Source organism: Saimiri boliviensis, chromosome 10 (genome assembly GCF_048565385.1).
Source record: "Saimiri boliviensis isolate mSaiBol1 chromosome 10, mSaiBol1.pri, whole genome shotgun sequence".
Taxonomy (NCBI): Eukaryota; Metazoa; Chordata; class Mammalia; order Primates; family Cebidae; genus Saimiri; species Saimiri boliviensis.
In genome coordinates this window covers 109,441,120-109,458,380 of record NC_133458.1, presented here as the reverse complement: position 1 = coordinate 109,458,380, position 17,261 = coordinate 109,441,120, and the positions used below count along the sequence as shown (strand labels likewise).

General features: G+C 48.8%; 1 protein-coding gene across 3 annotated transcripts in view; it reads left to right on the top strand.

The window, feature by feature from the left end:
• The first annotated feature begins 3,284 nt into the window (after nt 1-3,284).
• The window catches only part of UPP1 (uridine phosphorylase 1), a 28,728-nt gene continuing 14,751 nt past the window's right edge, over nt 3,285-17,261 (top strand). Inside the window, exons 1-3 of one of the 3 annotated variants that reach the window (XM_074379709.1) lie at nt 3,285-3,396; nt 4,642-4,833; nt 12,956-13,020. In XM_074379709.1, coding sequence (XP_074235810.1) covers nt 12,977-13,020 — 44 coding nt within the window. In that variant the 5' untranslated portion in view covers nt 3,285-3,396; nt 4,642-4,833; nt 12,956-12,976. Of the gene's footprint in view, nt 3,397-3,489; nt 3,906-3,941; nt 4,041-4,641; nt 4,834-12,955; nt 13,021-17,261 lie in introns of those variants that run through there. The other 2 variants (XM_003930801.4, XM_010341387.3) reach the window with 2 other exon arrangements.

Genomic DNA, 17,261 nt, shown 5'->3' with positions numbered 1-17,261 from the left:
ATGTGCGGGCAGGCTGCAGCTGCAAGCTCCCCATCTCTAAGTCAAGTGGGAACCACAACACCCTTGCTAGGTCTTCTTCCAGCTCTGAGAAAAAGGAGTCAAAATTCATCAAACCAGACACTTAGGTCTCTGCCATCCCAGTCCAAATGCCCTGGTGAGAGTCTAATCTGTACATGATGGCGTCTGTGAGTAAGACACCAGGTGCCAGCTGGAGTGTGAGCTACCTGCAGCCCTTCAGGGGAAAACAGAATTCAGATCCACTTTTCAGATAAAACAGTGGTTCTCAGAGCATGTTCCCAAAGGTGCTTGGGAATCCCAAGACCTGTTTGGGAGTCTGCTTAGTCAGAACTATTTTCATTAAAATTTAAAACCCGTATTTATTTTTTCTCTTATTTTCTCCTTATATTGAGCAGTGTTTAATGTACTATATGACATACGATGCTATTTCAGATTAAATGCAGAAGACCTGAGCATTCAACTGTCTCTATTAAGCTGGATAGTGAAAGAATTTGCAAAAATGTAGAATTATGCCACTCCTCACACTTTTTTTGCTTTGTAAAGATACGGTTCTGTTTCATATAAATGTTATTTATACTAATGTAATGGGTGTTTGCAGAAAAGTGATTTATTTATTTAGAGAGAGAGAGAAGCAGGAGAAGAGAGAAAGCTTCCACCAGAGAGTGTGTGGAAGCAGAACTCCAGAGGGGAACTCCAGAGAGCTCCTGCCACGTGGGAGGGGACTCCAGAGCGCTGGAAATCCGGTGTGGGTGAAGGAGCAGGGGAATTTATCCTGGGAGAAACTCCCACTTCCCCAAGTTCCTCTGGCTAATGAAAGGAATTCCTTTAAACTTCAGCTGGAGTGATTGACTCTTAGTTTCTTCCCGCCCCACAAAATTCAGACAAAAACCATTAAATTTCCCGGATGAAGGGGACAGGAGGAGTAGAAAACAGGGCGCTGGAAAGTTCTTGCCCTAGAAACTACGGCCCCTTGTGGGCCTGGAAAGAGAACACATTCCCTCACCAGGATGAAACAGGAGGTTGGCAGGGCTGGGATCACAAGATACAGGTTACAAAGACCACTCCTACCGGTACCTTGACAGTTTATAAATACCATGGCAAAGTCTAGAAGTTACCCTATATGTTCCAAAAGGAAAAATTCCTGGAAAACTCATGAATAATCCACCCTTATTTAGCACACGATCAGGAAATCACCATAAAAATAGCCAACCGGCTGCCCTGCCTATGGAGTCGCCATTCTTTTATTCCTTTATTTTTGAGACAGTCTTGCTCTGTCACCCAGGCTGGAGTGCAGTGGTGCAATCTCAGCTCACTGCAACCTCCGCCTCCCAGGATCAAGCGATTCTCCTGCCTCGGCCTCCCGAGTAGCTGGGGATTACAAGTGCGGGCCACCATGCCTGCCTAATTTTTTGTATTTTTAGTAGAGACGGGATTTCATCATGTTAGCCAGGCTGGTCTCCAACTCCTGACCTCGTGATCCGCCTGCCTCGACCTCCCAAAGTGCTGGGATTACAGGCTGAGCCACCACACCCGGCTTATTCCTTTACTTTCTTAATAAACTCTGTGGACTCACAGTGGCCCCGAATTCTTTCTTGCACAAGACCCAAGAACATTCTCTTGAGGCCTGGATTGGGACCATTTTCTGGTAACAAAACTAAAACTAAGTTGTTGATCCACCTTCTGAGAAAATCAAGAGAGAGACAGAGAATAGCCAATTTCCCAACCAGGCCAGTTTCAGTCTTCGGTCTGAGGCAGGAAAATAGGGTTTAGAGGCAGGGAAATAAGGCCATTCACACTTTAGCTCCCACAGGAAATAGCCTTTCCACAAGGAATAGGCCAAGTACCCCAAGTAGAAGATATTTAAACTCCCCAAAACTCTGTAATGGGGCCTTTGAGCTCATGTGCTGAGGCCCGCTCCCACACTGTGGAATGTACTTTCATTTTCTGTAAAAGCTTTCTTTCCTTCCTTGCATTGTTTGTGTGTTTTGTCCAATTCTTTGTTCAAGATGCCAAGAACCTGGACACCCTCCACCATGAACAAGTCCACATGACAATAAAGCTCCATCTGCTTTAATTCTTACACACAGAAATAGGTAGGCTGAAGTAACCTGAGGCTGACTAATCAGTTATTCTCTATTATTCATCTCCTTGTCCCTACCTTACAGCTAGAGTAATTTTGAAAACACCAATCTGCTTTTTGATCTTCATTTTTGCCTTCTTCAGACTTCTCTGTCTGCTAAGCCAAACCCCTCTGCTCAGCTCATTGGAACACTTATTCTGTTCTATGTAATGAAGCACTGCTGCAGCCTAGAACCAAAAATAAAGCCAACAGAGATCTTTACATTAAATTGGTTATAATTTTGTCTTTTGACACAGGAAGTCTTTGGTATTGATTTGATTCCCTGGCTCACGTGCAGCCTTTTGGAAAAGAGAGAGAACGTAATCTCTGGGGCATGGGGGCTCACAGGCCACAGCTGTTAAACCCTCCCCTCCCCTCGAGACCGTAATTTCTGGGGCATGGGGGCTCACAGGCCACAGCTGTGAACCCTTCCTGTCCCCTCCCCTTTCTTGAGATCGAGTTTTTTCCTGTTGCTCAGTCTGGAGTACATTGGCACGATCTCAGCTCACCGCGACCTCCGCCTCGCAGCCTACGTTCAAATGATTCTCCTACCTCAGCCTACCTAGTGGCTGGGATTGCAGGCATGCGCCATCATGCCCCACTACTTTTTGTATTTTTAGTAAAGACGGGTTTTCACCATGTTGGTTAGACTGATCTCCAATTCCTGACCTCAGGTGATCCACCTGCCTCGGCCTTCCAAAGTGCTGGGCTGCTGGGCGTGAGAACCATTGCGCCCGGCCCAACCCCACGTTTTCTCAGGAACTGGAGTTCCCTTTAGAAACAAGTCACAGGCGTGCTGGGCTGCCGCGGGCCGCTAGGTCGTCTTCCTTCCCAGGCTCGATGCTCTCATCAGAGTGCGCCTTTCCAGAAGCAGGGAGAGGACCAGGGAAGACACCTGAGCCGGAGAGCGGGCACCGGCCGGCGGCAGGCAGGACTGGCCGCTGGGGTCAGAGTGCAGCGCCGGTGTGGAGCAGTTCTGCCACTCAGCTGCGACTCTAAATGAATGAGTCACTTCTCCTCCCGGGGCGAGCTCCTGGCTGGGGAACTCCCGGGATCAGGAAAGTCCCAGAGAAACTCCCAAACGGGGAAGCTGAGGCCGTTCAGAGAGATCAGGGTACACACAGTGCCAATGCCAGCCCCACATCCCAGACCACCGGCCCAGGGCTAGTTCCACGCCATCGTTTCTCTCCGCTGGTCCCAGCCGCGGAGCCACCTCCAGACACACCGACCCGGGCTCCTGCCAGGCGGCGTGACCTTGGGTTAGTCCCAGAGCCTCCTCTAGCCGGGTTTCCTCCGCCCCATGCTAGGACCGCGTGCGTAAGGAGATTTCCTCTGTAGTAGGGGCGGTTTAATGAGTAACAGAACTGGCTGTCGGTTCTTGACAATTGCCCAGCTGCTCCACGGAGGGGAGAAGCAATAGCGGCCGGAGGCTCCCGGCACCTTTCCGGCCCGGGACAGGAGGGGGACGGGGAAGGCGGGGCCTGTCCGCGGGCGGGCCCAGGGTGCGGTCCGCTGAGTCAGGGCGCCCAGGGCAGGCGTGGCCGGAGCCAAGCGGCGACCCCCGGGCAGGGCGCTCGCAGACTCCATTTGAGATTCACCTTGCGAGTGGTTCCCTCATTCGAGTGGTCCCGGGCACAGACCCTCTCCCCGCCGTCCGCGAGCCTCGCGAGAGCTGCCCCTTCCTCCGGCCCTGGAACAGAGCGTTTGTCGCCGGTGTCGCCGTGCGAGGATGGCGCAGCGGGTGTAGGGTCCCTGCGCAGGCCGAGCGGTGAGTCGCCCGCGGCCCGGCTTCTGCCGTTGTCTCTTCCCGGGAGGCCGGCCAGTCCCCTGCCTCGGCGGCGTGCCCGTTTACCTGGAGGGGCGGTGACGGCTCAGGTGCACCCGGCTGCCAGCTGCAGAGAAGGTGCCGGGAGCGGGCCAGGGTCAGCTGGGCGGAGAGGAGGGCGCGCGGCGGGGAGGTTCCAGGAAACTGTGTGTGCGGGGCGAGGTGGGCGTGGGGGGAAGAGCGCGGGCGGGATGGCTTCATTGGGTCCACTCGGTGCCCACCTCTCCCACGTCCCGGCGACCGAGTGCGCGAGGCCCCGGGCGGGGAGGCAGAGCCGGCAGGGTCAGGCCCCGCAGGGCGCAGGCGGGCGCTTTTTGCAGCCCAAACCCGGGCGGGGAGTGCGGGAACCCTGAGAACTGTGCTGGGAGCCCGGGGCAGAGAGGAAGGAGTTGGTGACTAAAGTGACGAAGTGATGTTTTGTCTCCACCGCCTCTTAAAGGGAGAGGGGATAAAATTTCATTTGGAGGCTGTTACAGGAGCCCTCCGAGTTCAGCTGGAGTGAAGTGTCCACTGAGTCAACATTTAATCAAATGTTACCGCATAAAAATATTGGCATCGCGTTATCTGGCAGCTCCGCAGAGATAGTTTACAGTTATACGTCTTATATGACATAATTTGCATGGGGAAAGGGGTCCCTTTGCTATTCGTTTATATGGCAACCTGTCCTTGGACCTGGCAGGACCCAGAGAAGCGAGGAACTCCGTAGCCCGCCGGCGGTCAGCGCGTCTCGTCTCCGGTCCCAATTCAGGGCTTGGCGAGGTGACTCGCGGTCGTGGGTGACTCGCCGGCAGCCTTCCTGCCCCGGCCTGGAACGCCTGGAACGCCTCCCGCTGCAGACGTCTGTCCGCTTCCAGGTCTCTCTCCTCTGACGGTCAGTTTTAGAGAAATACAGTCTAAAATCCGGAGTCGAAAGGGGTGGTTTCCAGTGAAGGCCGTGGAGGCAGTTCCCAGCGCCTGGGTGACCTCTCTCTGCCCTTCTGTCTCTGGTTCTCCATCCCCGTTTCCTTCCCCCACCGTCCCCGCCGGGCCTTTCCTAGGCTCATGTTCCACCTAACTGGGGTCTTCTGGGTTAAAAAGACCTCTGGTTCCATTCATTGGCTGTGACCTTGGGTCTTTAAAAAACGTTGTGACTTCCTTGAATAGAAGGAATGTCTTAATTTGGGTTTCTAAAGGCCGGCTGAGCCTTTCCCAGGGCAGGCCATTGTCTCTCCTGCCTTTCGATTTGTTTGCCCATCTGCATTTTGGCCCAAGCTGTCCCTACTTCTCAGCCACTTTTACATTATTTCTTTCCTCAGAGGCCACTCCGACTTTATGGTCCTCAGCGTAAAACTCATCACTGCAGATCATTTTAATCCAGCACAGTTTACAAAGCACAGATTATATTCTTGGTTCCAATACTTTCAGTGTTGGTGGGCATTCATGTTTCATTTAAGAAGGATAAATTAGTGTTCCTTTACACAGTTTTTTTGTTTTTTGTTTTTGTTTTTTTTTTGTCGAAGCAGACTTTTGTTGTCTTTACTGATCATAAAATTAATGCAAACTTATTGTAAAAAAGAAAATCAAATATATAACAGAAAATGAAAATTCTAGGTTTTCCTCCTCCCTGAAGATAAACACCAGACATTCTTCTTCCTTCTCTTTCACACACATTTGCTTCTGAAATATGTTCATTCAAAAAAGCACTTTAATTGTTTGCCCACTAAGCTATTTATGCACGTAACTTACCCATCTGATTTGAGTTTAATGGGTTAAAACTAAAAAAACTTCAGGTTTTTTTTTGTAAGATGGATCTGGCTGGTAAAAGGTAGGGGAGCCAGAGAGCCAGGTGTAAGGATTTCCCTGGGAAGTAGAATTTCCAACCCAGGTAAAACCAGCAAAACTCTCGTGTTATGTGGGGAGGAGAGCAAAGAGCATGGCTTTCTAGAGAGGTGGGAGAAAACTTGTTGAGAAACCAAATTTCATTTCCTTATAAAAGTTGGAGAACATTGCTGTACAATGTTAGGAGAAATGTTTTCTAAAATCAGCCCAGTCTGACATCTTCCTCAACACCAGGGTCAAAATTCAGCAGCCCAGGGGTTGTGTGGGGCTTTGGAAAAGGGATCAGCTTTTATTTCTAAGGACAAAGGGCACTGATGCTATCCAGACCTCCACCCAAATGTCCCAGTGCTGCTGTCTGATTAGAGTCTACTTGTAAAATTAGTTCTCTGTGGTGAGGACTTTGTCCTGGACATCCTCTCCCCTTGATGTCAATCTGTGCTTTTAGTCCAGGGCTTAATTGTTGATTTCTGTGTTTGCCCTTGGCCCCTCGTTCCCACCTGCCCTGTTTCCCACTGCCATCCTTCCCTTCTGTTTCAAATTGCTGAGTGATGACTCCCCAGACCTCATTTTCCCACACGGTGATGAACACAGGTACCTTGTGCAGGAACCATGGTGCCTCCAGTGAAATGTGTAACCTCAGCCCTATGCCTGCTAGATGACACATTGTCCTTCCCTATTATCCCAGCTAGAAACCACAGCTTTGTCCTCATGCCTCGTCCCAGCCACCTGGAGATAGGATAGTTTGTGACAATATCTGAGTGTGGTAGTGTGTGGAGTGATTCCTCCTAGAATAGATTAGAGTTGCTCCTGTGACAACTGAGTTTAGGTTTTAGGAGGTTCTGCTTTTTAGGCAGATATGGGATTTCAAATGCCTTCGGCTGAAAATAATTGTTATGCCATAGTAGCTTATTCTGGACTTCTTGGTGTAGAGCTAACATGCAAATCTCTGTCATTCTCTGCTTAAAATGTCATTTTAGAAAACAAAACAAAAACCCAAAACGAAAATCAAATATATAATGGAAAATGAAACTTCCAGGTTTTCCTGCTCCCGAAAGATAAACCCCAAACATTATTCTTCCTCCTCCTCCTCTTCTCTGTCTCACACACACATTTGGTTTTGAAATATGTTCATTCAAAAACGTATTTTAAATGTTTACATACTAATTTATGTAACTTACCAATCTGATTTTAGTTTAATGGATAAGCTAAAAAAAAAATGTAAGAATATCTTCAGTTTTTATTTTCAGTAAGTTAGATCACTTTTTCAGTGATCACCTGGGGCTCCCCTACTTGTTGCTAGATAGGACCCTGGCAATAGGGGAGACCCCAGCCCCCTCAGGCTGATGCTCAACATTTTTACTTGGACATGTAACCACCTGGGACCCTTCCAGTTTTATATGCCCAGGCTGAGCTGTTGATCTCTCCACATTTGAGTGCTTCTTTCCCTCTTGGCTGTCTGATGGGTTTCCTGTCCTCTTGCCTTTGTTTTTACTGTTATTCCTGTCTAAAGGGTCCTTTCCTCACCAAAAGTTCTCTAGGCTGATTCCTAATTAAGAATCATTAAGAACCCCTAAGGGCATGCTGGGCTGGCTGGCTTTCTTTTCTTCTCTTTCTCTCTCTCTTTTTTTTCCCCCAGAGACAGAGTCTGACTCCATCACCCAGGCTGGAGTGCAGTGGCGCAATCTTGGCTCAGTGCAACCTCCACCTGTCAGGCTCAAATGATCTCCTTCCACCTCAGCCCCCAAAGCAGTTGGGACAACACAGGCACGCCACCCCACCCAGCTAATTTTTGTATTTTTTTATGGAGACAGGGTTTTGCTATGTTGCCCAGGCTGGTTTCGACCTCCTGGGCTCAAGTGATCCACCTGCCTTGCTTTGGCCTCTCGAAGTGCTGGAATTATGGACATGAACCACCACACTCGACCTGCATTCCTTCTTTTCTGCTCTGTACTTCCTAACTGAAGTAAATACATCTTCAATGCCCTGGTTGCACCTTTACTTGCCCACCTTGAGTTAGAGTTAACCCTTGGCTTGCTGACCGTCAGCTACTCAGTATCCAGGGTCTTTCCTGTCCCACTGTAGATCATACATGTCATTAGAGATGTTCTTATGCCAGCCTGATTCTAAGTCTACAGTCACTTAATGAGGGGCCAGAGAACAGCCTGTTGGCCTCATTTATTTTACAGAGGATTTCAGATTCTTTAAATCATTACCATATGTACTGCTTAGCACTTCCTGGTATCTTATAGACATGTAATGCCATTTCTAATTATGTTACTGAAAGCCACCAGGCAAGCACCAATATTCAGCCTGTTACTGAAGTTATAGCCAATGTTTTTGGTGGGGTAAGGTGGGAGAGGGCTGAACCAAATTGCAACTTTCCTGAGTAGACAGTGGCTGGAAGGGGGGCTAATTCAGTGCTGAGTTTCGCAAGCTGGCCCTTTTCAGCCAAGCAGGAAACAAGACGTAGAAGGCTGCGCTGGGGTTAGATCTGAGATAATGAAGAGGCTGGAAGTCCATAAATCAGATATGTCTCATTAGGAAATAAACTATACATACTGTCTGTTGGAGGAAAAACGTCCAGGATGCACAATAATCGTAATTCAGTAAAAACAATTTAAAAGCAATTGTCAGAAATATTTCCTAAAAGTCTATAAATAACTTATAGATTAAAACAAGATACCAGTTAAACTGAGCAAAAGGCAGTGCTAAGAAATCCTCATGGCCGTGTCCTCAGCTTTCAGAGCCAGGCCACTTTCCATCCAGCCTGGGCGTGTGGGTGGGAGACACTCCTGAACATATTTCTTCCAGTGACTAGAAAGGGGTCCTGAGAAGGCCTTTCATCTGGGCCTTAAGTTGTGATCTGGAATTGAGTATATTGCAGTTGACACTGGACCCATGAATCTCTTCTCTCACTCCCTTTTCTAACCTAAATTCTAGTGGGCCGAACTTCTACCAACCTTTGAAGGTTGGGGAAATCACGTGCAGCTGGTGGCCTGTGGGAACAAAAGTCTATGTGGGTGACCACAAGGGTGTGTTGGCTTCTGGTTCTCATGCTGTGGGGCTCCAACTAGGCTAAGGGGAGACGGTGTTTTCTTCTCTCATCAACTCCTGTCTTTGACCTTTCAATGGGTGGATGGAGTGACCATATAATTTATCCTCCACGTCCAGATCCTTTGGCTAGTGAAACATCCTTTGGCCTCTGGTAATTATGCCAGGACTTCCCAGGTAAACCCTGACATGCCAGGCAGACCTGCCCTGGGTTACCATACCCTAGATAAACCTGCATGAGACCTACCTTAGTTATTTAGTAGGGAACTTTTCAACTGGAGCATTGCAGACATCTGCAACTTTCTCTGCCTATGTGGTTGGTTAAATCGAGTCTCCCTGAGTTCAGGGCTGAAATGTGGAGAGAAGTTCCTTCTTGGGACACTCACAAGGATGGGGCATGCTACAGGTACTAAGATTGCAAGCGGAAAGAGGGAGTGAGGGTGGCCCTGGAGCCCACTAGGAAGGAGCCAGCAGAAGGCAATGACTAGACAAGGGAACTGAACTGATTTCTCTGCTGATGTAGCCTTGCTTTTTTTAGTTCAGAGTAAAGAAAAGCAACCAAGCCTAGAGAGAAACACCCTTACTCTGCAAGGCCAGACAGGAAGTTCTGGCTTTGGCTTTGTTTCCTTTTCTGTAAACGGGGTTTGGATTCTCTGGAGAGCTTTCCAGGGGCCACTCAGCAGTCTCTGATTCAGTGGGATGCTCTCAGCTGCTGGCCCTATGGAGCTCACCTCTAACTCTTTCCCTGCCCAGTTTACTGGGGGGGCTGCTTCCTCCCGTTAGCTCCCTACCCCTAAAGGCAAGCAGCCTGGAGGGGACAGAGTTTTGGGGCAGGTTGTAAGAGGGCATGTTCTTCAGAGGAGCTGCTCTCACTGGGGAATGTGCCTGCCCAGCAGAAACTGGCTCTGGGGACCAGGACTCTCTGCCTGACCCTAAACCTTCTTCCCTCAGTGGAGAAGTAGGAGCTCCATAAAGGTGCTGTGGACTGGTGCCCCTTCCCCCAACTGCATGACCATGGCATGGCTTGGAGAGCTGGAACCCCAGAGACAGCAACCAGGGCCATCCAGCTGCAGGGGGCTGTTGATAGTGCCATTGAGGGTTATGTTTCCTGGAGGCCAGACTACTGCGGAAGCTGGGCTGTGGGTAGGTCTGCTTAATGCATCCTGAAGAATGTCTGAAATTATGTCTAGATGCCAGTGCCCCAGGATCCTCCTGTAGGGCGTTTTGATGAGAAGTGTGGGGAACGTTCCCGTGTGAAGCGCCTCGTAAATTGGGCTACACGATACGGTGCGCTTGAGCCCTGATACAGAGTCTCCAGTTGGGGGAGTCGAGCTATGAAGAAGTAGGAACAGAAAAGAGACTTAGGTCAAAAGATAAGCATTTACGGACAATCACCAGATGGTCATGGACAATCACCAGATGGTCATGGACAATCGCCAGATGGTCATGGACAGTCGCCAGATGGTCATGTGGTCATAAGATGCATTGTGTCTTTTAACTTAGTTCCTTCTCAGTTAAACACCTGATTACTTTTACTAATCTCCTAAGATAGTAATGGCTAACTTCTTGTTAAAATACCAAGTCACCTGCTTAGTTTGATTATCTAGTTGACCTTTCATTGTATAATGAGACCCACCTACTCGGTTCCATTGTATATCTGATCTTTCTATTGTGCCCCTTTGATGATGTTGTAACTTGTTTTTCTACTTTAAGACTTTCTGTTCCCCTTATCTCACGAAACTATGCATTTAGCTGATTTAAGCAGGTACCCAAAAAAAGTGTATTCAAGTTGACCCTGAGCACAATAAACTTGCTGGTGAAGCATAGTCTTCTCAGTCCTCCAGACCCCGCCCTTCTATCTTTCTTTCCTTCTGTGCACCCCCCTATCCAGGTTGGAAGCCTCTTGCTGGACAAGAGTTCCTGGCAGACGTGCCCCTGAAAGAGAAGCAGTGCCCCGACTCCTCTCTCCTTACTCCACACACGTAGGGAGAGCTAGTGCTGCCTGTTGATGAAGCTTCATCCCTACACTGTCCTTCATTTGGCCCCTGGTGAACCGGGGGCCAAGGCGTGATGCCTCTTTTAAAACTCATTCCCTTCCCACTGGTGTTGTGACTCATGCCTTAATTTCAGCTACTCGGAGGATGAGGTGGGGTGATCACTTGAGCCCAGTATTTTGTGGCTGCAGTGAGCCGTGATTGCACCATTGCACTCCAGCCTGGGCAGTAGAGTGAGACCCTCTCTTTCTCTCTCTCTCTCCCTCCCTCCCTTCCTTTTTCCTTCCTTTCTTCCCCTCTCTTTCTCTTTTGACAGTGTCTTGCTCTTTCACCCAGGCTAGAGTGCAATGGCATGATCTCAACTCACTGCAACTTTTATCTCCTGGGTTCAAGTGGTTCTCCTGCCTCAGCCCCCTGAGTAGCTAGGATTACAAGCATGTGCCACCACGCCCAGCTACTTTTTCCATTGTTAGTAGAGATGGGGTTTCACCATGTTGGCCAGGCTGGTCTTGAACTCCTGACCTCAAGTGATCTGCCCACCTCGGCCTCCCAAAGTGCTGGGATTAGGGGTGTGGGCCACCATGCAAGGCCCCCTGTTTCTAAAAAATGAAAAATAAAGTGTTGAATAAAAAAAATAAAAACACCACCACCACCACACCTATTCCCTTCTTAGCTGGACTGCAACGGGTTGGGATTTCTAAAGAAGTGTTGTGTAAACGGTAAGGGGCAATGAAAGCCGGCGGAGAGATTGAAGGCAGCAGTTGGAGGGAACATGTTTGCTCCACACCCCACAACTGTAATTTTCCCTGGCATTCAACATTTACAGGAAATGGTCACTATATTATGGCAATAATAAATCCCATTCTCCAAAAAGGGACCTTTTGGGTTTTATCTTGGTGATAAGAGACTGGTGAGTTACGAGGGTGAGAACCACGTGGTGGAAACAACCAGACTGACTTCAGGAAAGCGACTACACTTCACAGACACCTACCGATGTCTTTAGGGGCGTTGGACCATCCCGTAGACCCAGCACTTCACTCTCCTCCTCTCGGCACGAATCCTGCCTGCTCTGCAAGGCTTTCCAGGGAGTTGGGGGCCTGGCCATTACAGGGCATTTGGATGTTGCTTTATTAACTGAGTTCAAAACGGGAGTCTCACCCTCCTTCAAAGAGCTCTGGCAAAACTGCCCTTCTCCACACTGGGAAGTGGTCTTGGGGGTTTCTGACTACTGAGCCCTACCAGAATAACTGCAGGTACGCCGGCCACCTTATCCTTCATGTGGCTTTGCAGTAGAAGTGGGGCCATGGGCTGACTCGGGTCAACCTCATTCCCTCTCCTTCCAGTGATGGTTCCCTGTCCCCACTGCTCCCTCTGAAGCCTTTACCCCACCTTTGACCCAATTCCTCCCGTTCCCCCAGCAGTCCTTGAAAGCTGGAGAAGAGCATCTGAGATTCTAGAAGGGTGAGGCAGAGAGGTATGGTGTGCTGGGTCAGTGAGTCTTGATTTGCTGGGCTGGGAAACTGGGAATAAGGGACAGGTTTGTTTGTTTTGTTTTGAGATGGAGTCTTGCTCTGTCACCCAGGCTGGAGTGCCGTGGCGTGATCTTGGCTCACTGAAACCTCTGCCTCCCTTGTTCAAGTGATTCTCCTGCCTCAGCCTCCAGAGTAGCTGGAATTACAGGCACCTGCCACCACACCTGGCCAATTTTTGTATTTTTAGTAGAGACAGGGTTTCACTATATTGGCCAGGCTGGTCTTGAACTCATGACCTTGGGTGATCCACCCACCTTGGCCTCCCAAAGTGCTGGGATTACAGGTATGAAGGGAACACATTCTCTGAAGGTGTGAGGTTCCTGTCTATTTAGGCTTTTGGCACATTATCGCCACCTCTTCTCTGAAATTAGCAACACTGTAAACCACACACACACACACACACACACACACACACACACACACTCATTTCTCTCTCTCACACTCTTCTCTCTATTTCTCATATACATTTAAGGAATTTATCAGGTGTTTAAGGAATTCCACTTCATTGCACTGACTTTCTACATGTTAGTGGGGCTTTGCACGACCTTGGTTTCTATTGGGTGAATTCACTGCATTCTGTGTGATATTTTTTCCTTAGGGTCCTGCCTCAGTTGAGGGAATGGCGGCCACAGAAGCCAAAGCAGAGAAACCTGAAAGTCACAAGTAAGGCTCCATTTCCTTCCAGGCTGGGTTGGGTTGGATTGGGTTTATAGAGCATACGTTGTGCCACACGTGTGTCTAAGAACTTGACATATATGAACACATTTGACGCTTGTGAAAGAGACTGAGGCCTGGAGGGATCAATGACTCAGTAGGTTCAGAATTCAGATGGCTGAAGACCTCCGGGGTTGGGTGCTGGGACCTCAGCTCTTGATTCTTAGGACACATCATTTTAGAAAACCAGGTGAGTCTCTGCTCAAATCTCTGGCTAGTACGTTTTTCCTCTATGTGCCACTTTTCTTTTTCTTTTTCTTTTTTTCTTTTTTTTCGGGGGTGGGGACAGAGTCTTACTCTGTCACCAGGCTGGAGTGCAGTGGTGTGATCTCGGCTCACTGCAACCTCCGCCTCCTGGGTTCAAGCGATTCTCTTGCTTCAGCCTCCCAAGTAGCTGGGACCACAGGTGTGTGCCACCATGCCTGGCTAATTTTTGTATTTTTAGTAAAGATGGGGTTTCACCATGGTGGCCATGATGGTCTTCATCTCTTGACCTGGTGATCCGCCTGCCTTGGCCTCCCACAGTGTTGGGATTACAGGCATGAGCCACCATGCCTGGCCACTTTTCTTAAACAAAATCCCCTGCCTATCACTCAGCTCTGCCTTGGTTTTGAGTCTTAAAGCCTTCCTATTCCTTTGCAGTTTGTCATACTTCTAGTGCACTTGGCATGACACCTGTTGTATTTAGGCATTGCTAGAAAAGCAAGAATTTCTTGCCTTCATCCCGATTCCTATGTGGACTTTAAATCCGTGGATCATTCTTGTTCTGTCGGCCCCCCAGTTGTCTCCCTCCTCTGCTGCTGTTACCTGGGCAGTCCTCCCATCTCGCTTCCATGGCCTCTCCCTGGGCCTGGTGGCCTCTGACCTTGGCACCACCCAGGGTTGTGGTGACCTCTGGCCACCCTTGCTCTGGATTCCTGGTCCTTTCTTCCTCTATGACTTCCCTGAGACCTCTCTGAAGTCTCACATGTGACAGCTGCATACCCAGGTCATACTTCCATGTGGACATTGCTCCCCTATCCTCCTCCATTCCCTAGAAGTCCCGGTGTCCATTTTGGAATTTCTGGTGCCTGGGGATATTCCCTGTAGTGATTTTTTTTTTTTTTTTAATTGAGACACAGTTTTACTCTTTTTTTTTTTTTTTTGAGACGGAGTTTCACTCTTGTTACCCAGGCTGGAGTGCAATAGTGCGATCTCGGCTCACCGCAACCTCCGCCTCCTGGGTTCAGGCAATTCTCCTGCCTCAGCCTCCTAAGTAGCTGGGATTACAGGCACGTGCCACCATGCCCAGCTAAGTTTTCTTTTGGATTTTTAGTAGAGACGGGGTTTCACCATGTTGACCAGGATGGTCTCGATCTCTTGACCTCATGATCCACCCGCCTCGGCCTCCCAAAGTGCTGGGATTACAGGCTTGAGCCACTGCGCCCGGCCTGACAGAGTTTTACTCTTGTCGCCCAGGCTGGAGTGCAGTCAGTGGCATGATCTCAGCTCACAGCAACCTCCGCTTCCTGGGTTCAAGGGATTCTGGTGCCTCAGCCTCCCAAGTAGCTGGGATTACAGGTGCGAGCCACCACGCTTGGCTAATTTTGGAGTTTTAGTAGAGGTAGAGTTTCACCATGTTGGCCAGGCTGGTCTTGAACTCCTGACCTCAAGGGATCTGTCCACCTCAGCCTCCCAAAGTGCTGGGATTACAGGTGTGAGCCACCATGCCCAGCCTCAGTGATTATTTTTTAATTGAACTAATAGTAATTCCTGGTACTTTCAGTCATTGATAGCCAAAAATGCTGTCTGGAGCTCCCCTCCTTCCTCCTCCTGCCATGACTTGAGGTTGAGGCCCAGCAGGAGGCTGGTGGGGGCAGAGGAAGTGGTGGAAATGAAGGTTGGAGAAAACAGGGCTGGCATACCAAGTGCCGAGCAACTCACTAAGGGCTTCCTCCCCTTCCCTCTCTTCAGCAATTATTTTACACTCCCTTGTTTTATTATCAGCTATTTATTTGCTAATCATGTTCCACTTGCTGAGAGGCAGTCAAGTATAGAGCTCAGGGGTGCAGCCTCTTATGAAGGAAGGGACCTTCGACCTTTGAATGGGGTTCCTGATCGTACCTAGTTTACGCTGAGAGTATTAAATGAATCAGAATGTGCTGGCTAGAAATAATTTCATTTCTACCCCAAGTTGAAAGACTTCCATGAGTGGAACTGGATCTTACTCATCTTTATGTTCAGTACAGGACACTTGGCTGTGTGGGATTCAGCCAGCATTTCCTGGAGCCCTCCCGCTTCCCCTTCCCCAGCACCCCAGGCCTCTGCGTCTCCCTATCTCATTCTCTTCTTGTCTCCACTTGTGCCTGTCCTAAGCCATTCGGGCAAGTTTCTATAAAGGTTGATAGTACTTTCTCTTCCCTGCTGATAAACTCCTGCAATCAGAAGCCAGTGTTCATTTCTTTCTCTCTCTTCCTCCCTCTCTCCCTCCCTCCCTTCTTTTTCTCTCTTCTCTTTCTCTCCCTCCCTTCCTTCCCTCCTTCCCTCCCTTCCTCCCTTCCTCTCTTCCTTCCTCGCAGGGTTTCAGAAGCCAGTTCCCCTCTCCTCTCCTCTCTTCCCTTGTTTTCCCTTCCCTTTCCTTTTCTCTTTCTAGGTTTCACCCTGTGACCCAGGCTGGAGTGCCGTGGTGTGATCTCAGCTCACAGCAACCTCCACCTCCTGGGCTCAAGTGATCCTCTCACCTCAGCCTCCTGAGTAGCTGGGACTACAGTCATGTTACAAACCTGGCTAATTTTTGGACTTTTTGTAGAGACGGGGTTTCACTATGTTGTCCAAGCTGATCTCGAACTCCTGGGCTCAAGCGATCTGCCCACCTCAGCCTCCCAAATTGCTGGCATTACAGGCATGAGCCACCATACCCCGCCAGTTTTCATTTCTTCCATCTCATGCATTTCCTTTACATAGTAGATGCTCAATGAATATTTGCTAGGTGAATAAAGTGACAGAATAAAGCAGAATAAAGTCACTTAAATTTATATGTAGACTTGAGAAATATTTTTCCAAATAGTATGTCCCTGACTTGTTATTTTAAAATCCTTCAAAAAATAATTGGGCCATCTTCTGGTTCATTATGGTACAATGGTACATGTTAAATTTACTTTTTTTTTTTTTTTTTTTTTGAGACAGAGTCTTAATCTGTCACTCAGACTGGAGTGCAGTGGTGTGATCATGGCTCACTGCAGCCTCAACCTCCTGAACTCAGGTGATCCTCCCACATCAGTCTCCCAGGGAGCTGGAACTACAGGTGCATGCCACCATATCCGGCTAATTTTTTCATTTTCTGTTGAGTCAGGGTTTTACCATGTTGCCCTGGCTGGTCTCAAACTCCTGGGCTCAAGTGATCCACCCATGTTGGCCTCCTAAAATACTGGGATTACAGGAGTGAGTCACTGCACCCGGCCGAATTTTCATATTTAAAAATCATTACTGGTCTTCACGGTTACACCCTATTTCCTTCTCTTCATTTCGCAGAGTCAAGGAGGAAAGACAGGTTTCTTTTTATTTTGAAATATGTGGCAGAATTGTCTTAATCACATCCTGTTTTGTCATTTTGAAGCATGACTCTTAGTGTGTGGTACTCTGTGTGTTCCTAACATCCTGAAGGAGGATGGGAATGTTACTTACATGAAAAATAGCTGTCAGTAAAGGATCCTAGAATGCTGGGGAGTGTGTGGATTGTCAGGATTTCAGGTTGGCCTAGGGATCAGAAAGGCTTTCTGAGAAAGTCCAGAGATGGTCCTTACATGATTCTGGATTTGGTCCCTTGATAAGTGGCCTTGCCCCACATCCCAGAGTAGAATGAACCCTGATTCTGGAGACCCCCATAGCTTGTCAGGAAGAGGTGGGTTTAGGGACAGGCAGGTGTGACTCTGTGCTTCAGACAGGCCACTGCGCCTTCCTGAGCAGGGTTTTTAGCAGAGTTGCTGGTGTAGTCAGCACAGTCCCTGCCTGCCCGTGCAGCAGACGGTCACCTAGGCCCTGCCCCTTTATGCAAAGATCTCCCTGTCTCTGTCCATAAACTTTTGTATTTATCTTTTATATTTCAGCCTTTGGGAAATGTTCAGGTGAGAACTAGCCTGGGCCCCACTCTAGGGGAATGGACAGAAAGGAGCATTTGAAAGGAGAGGAGGAAGCAGTCAGGTATAGGCCAA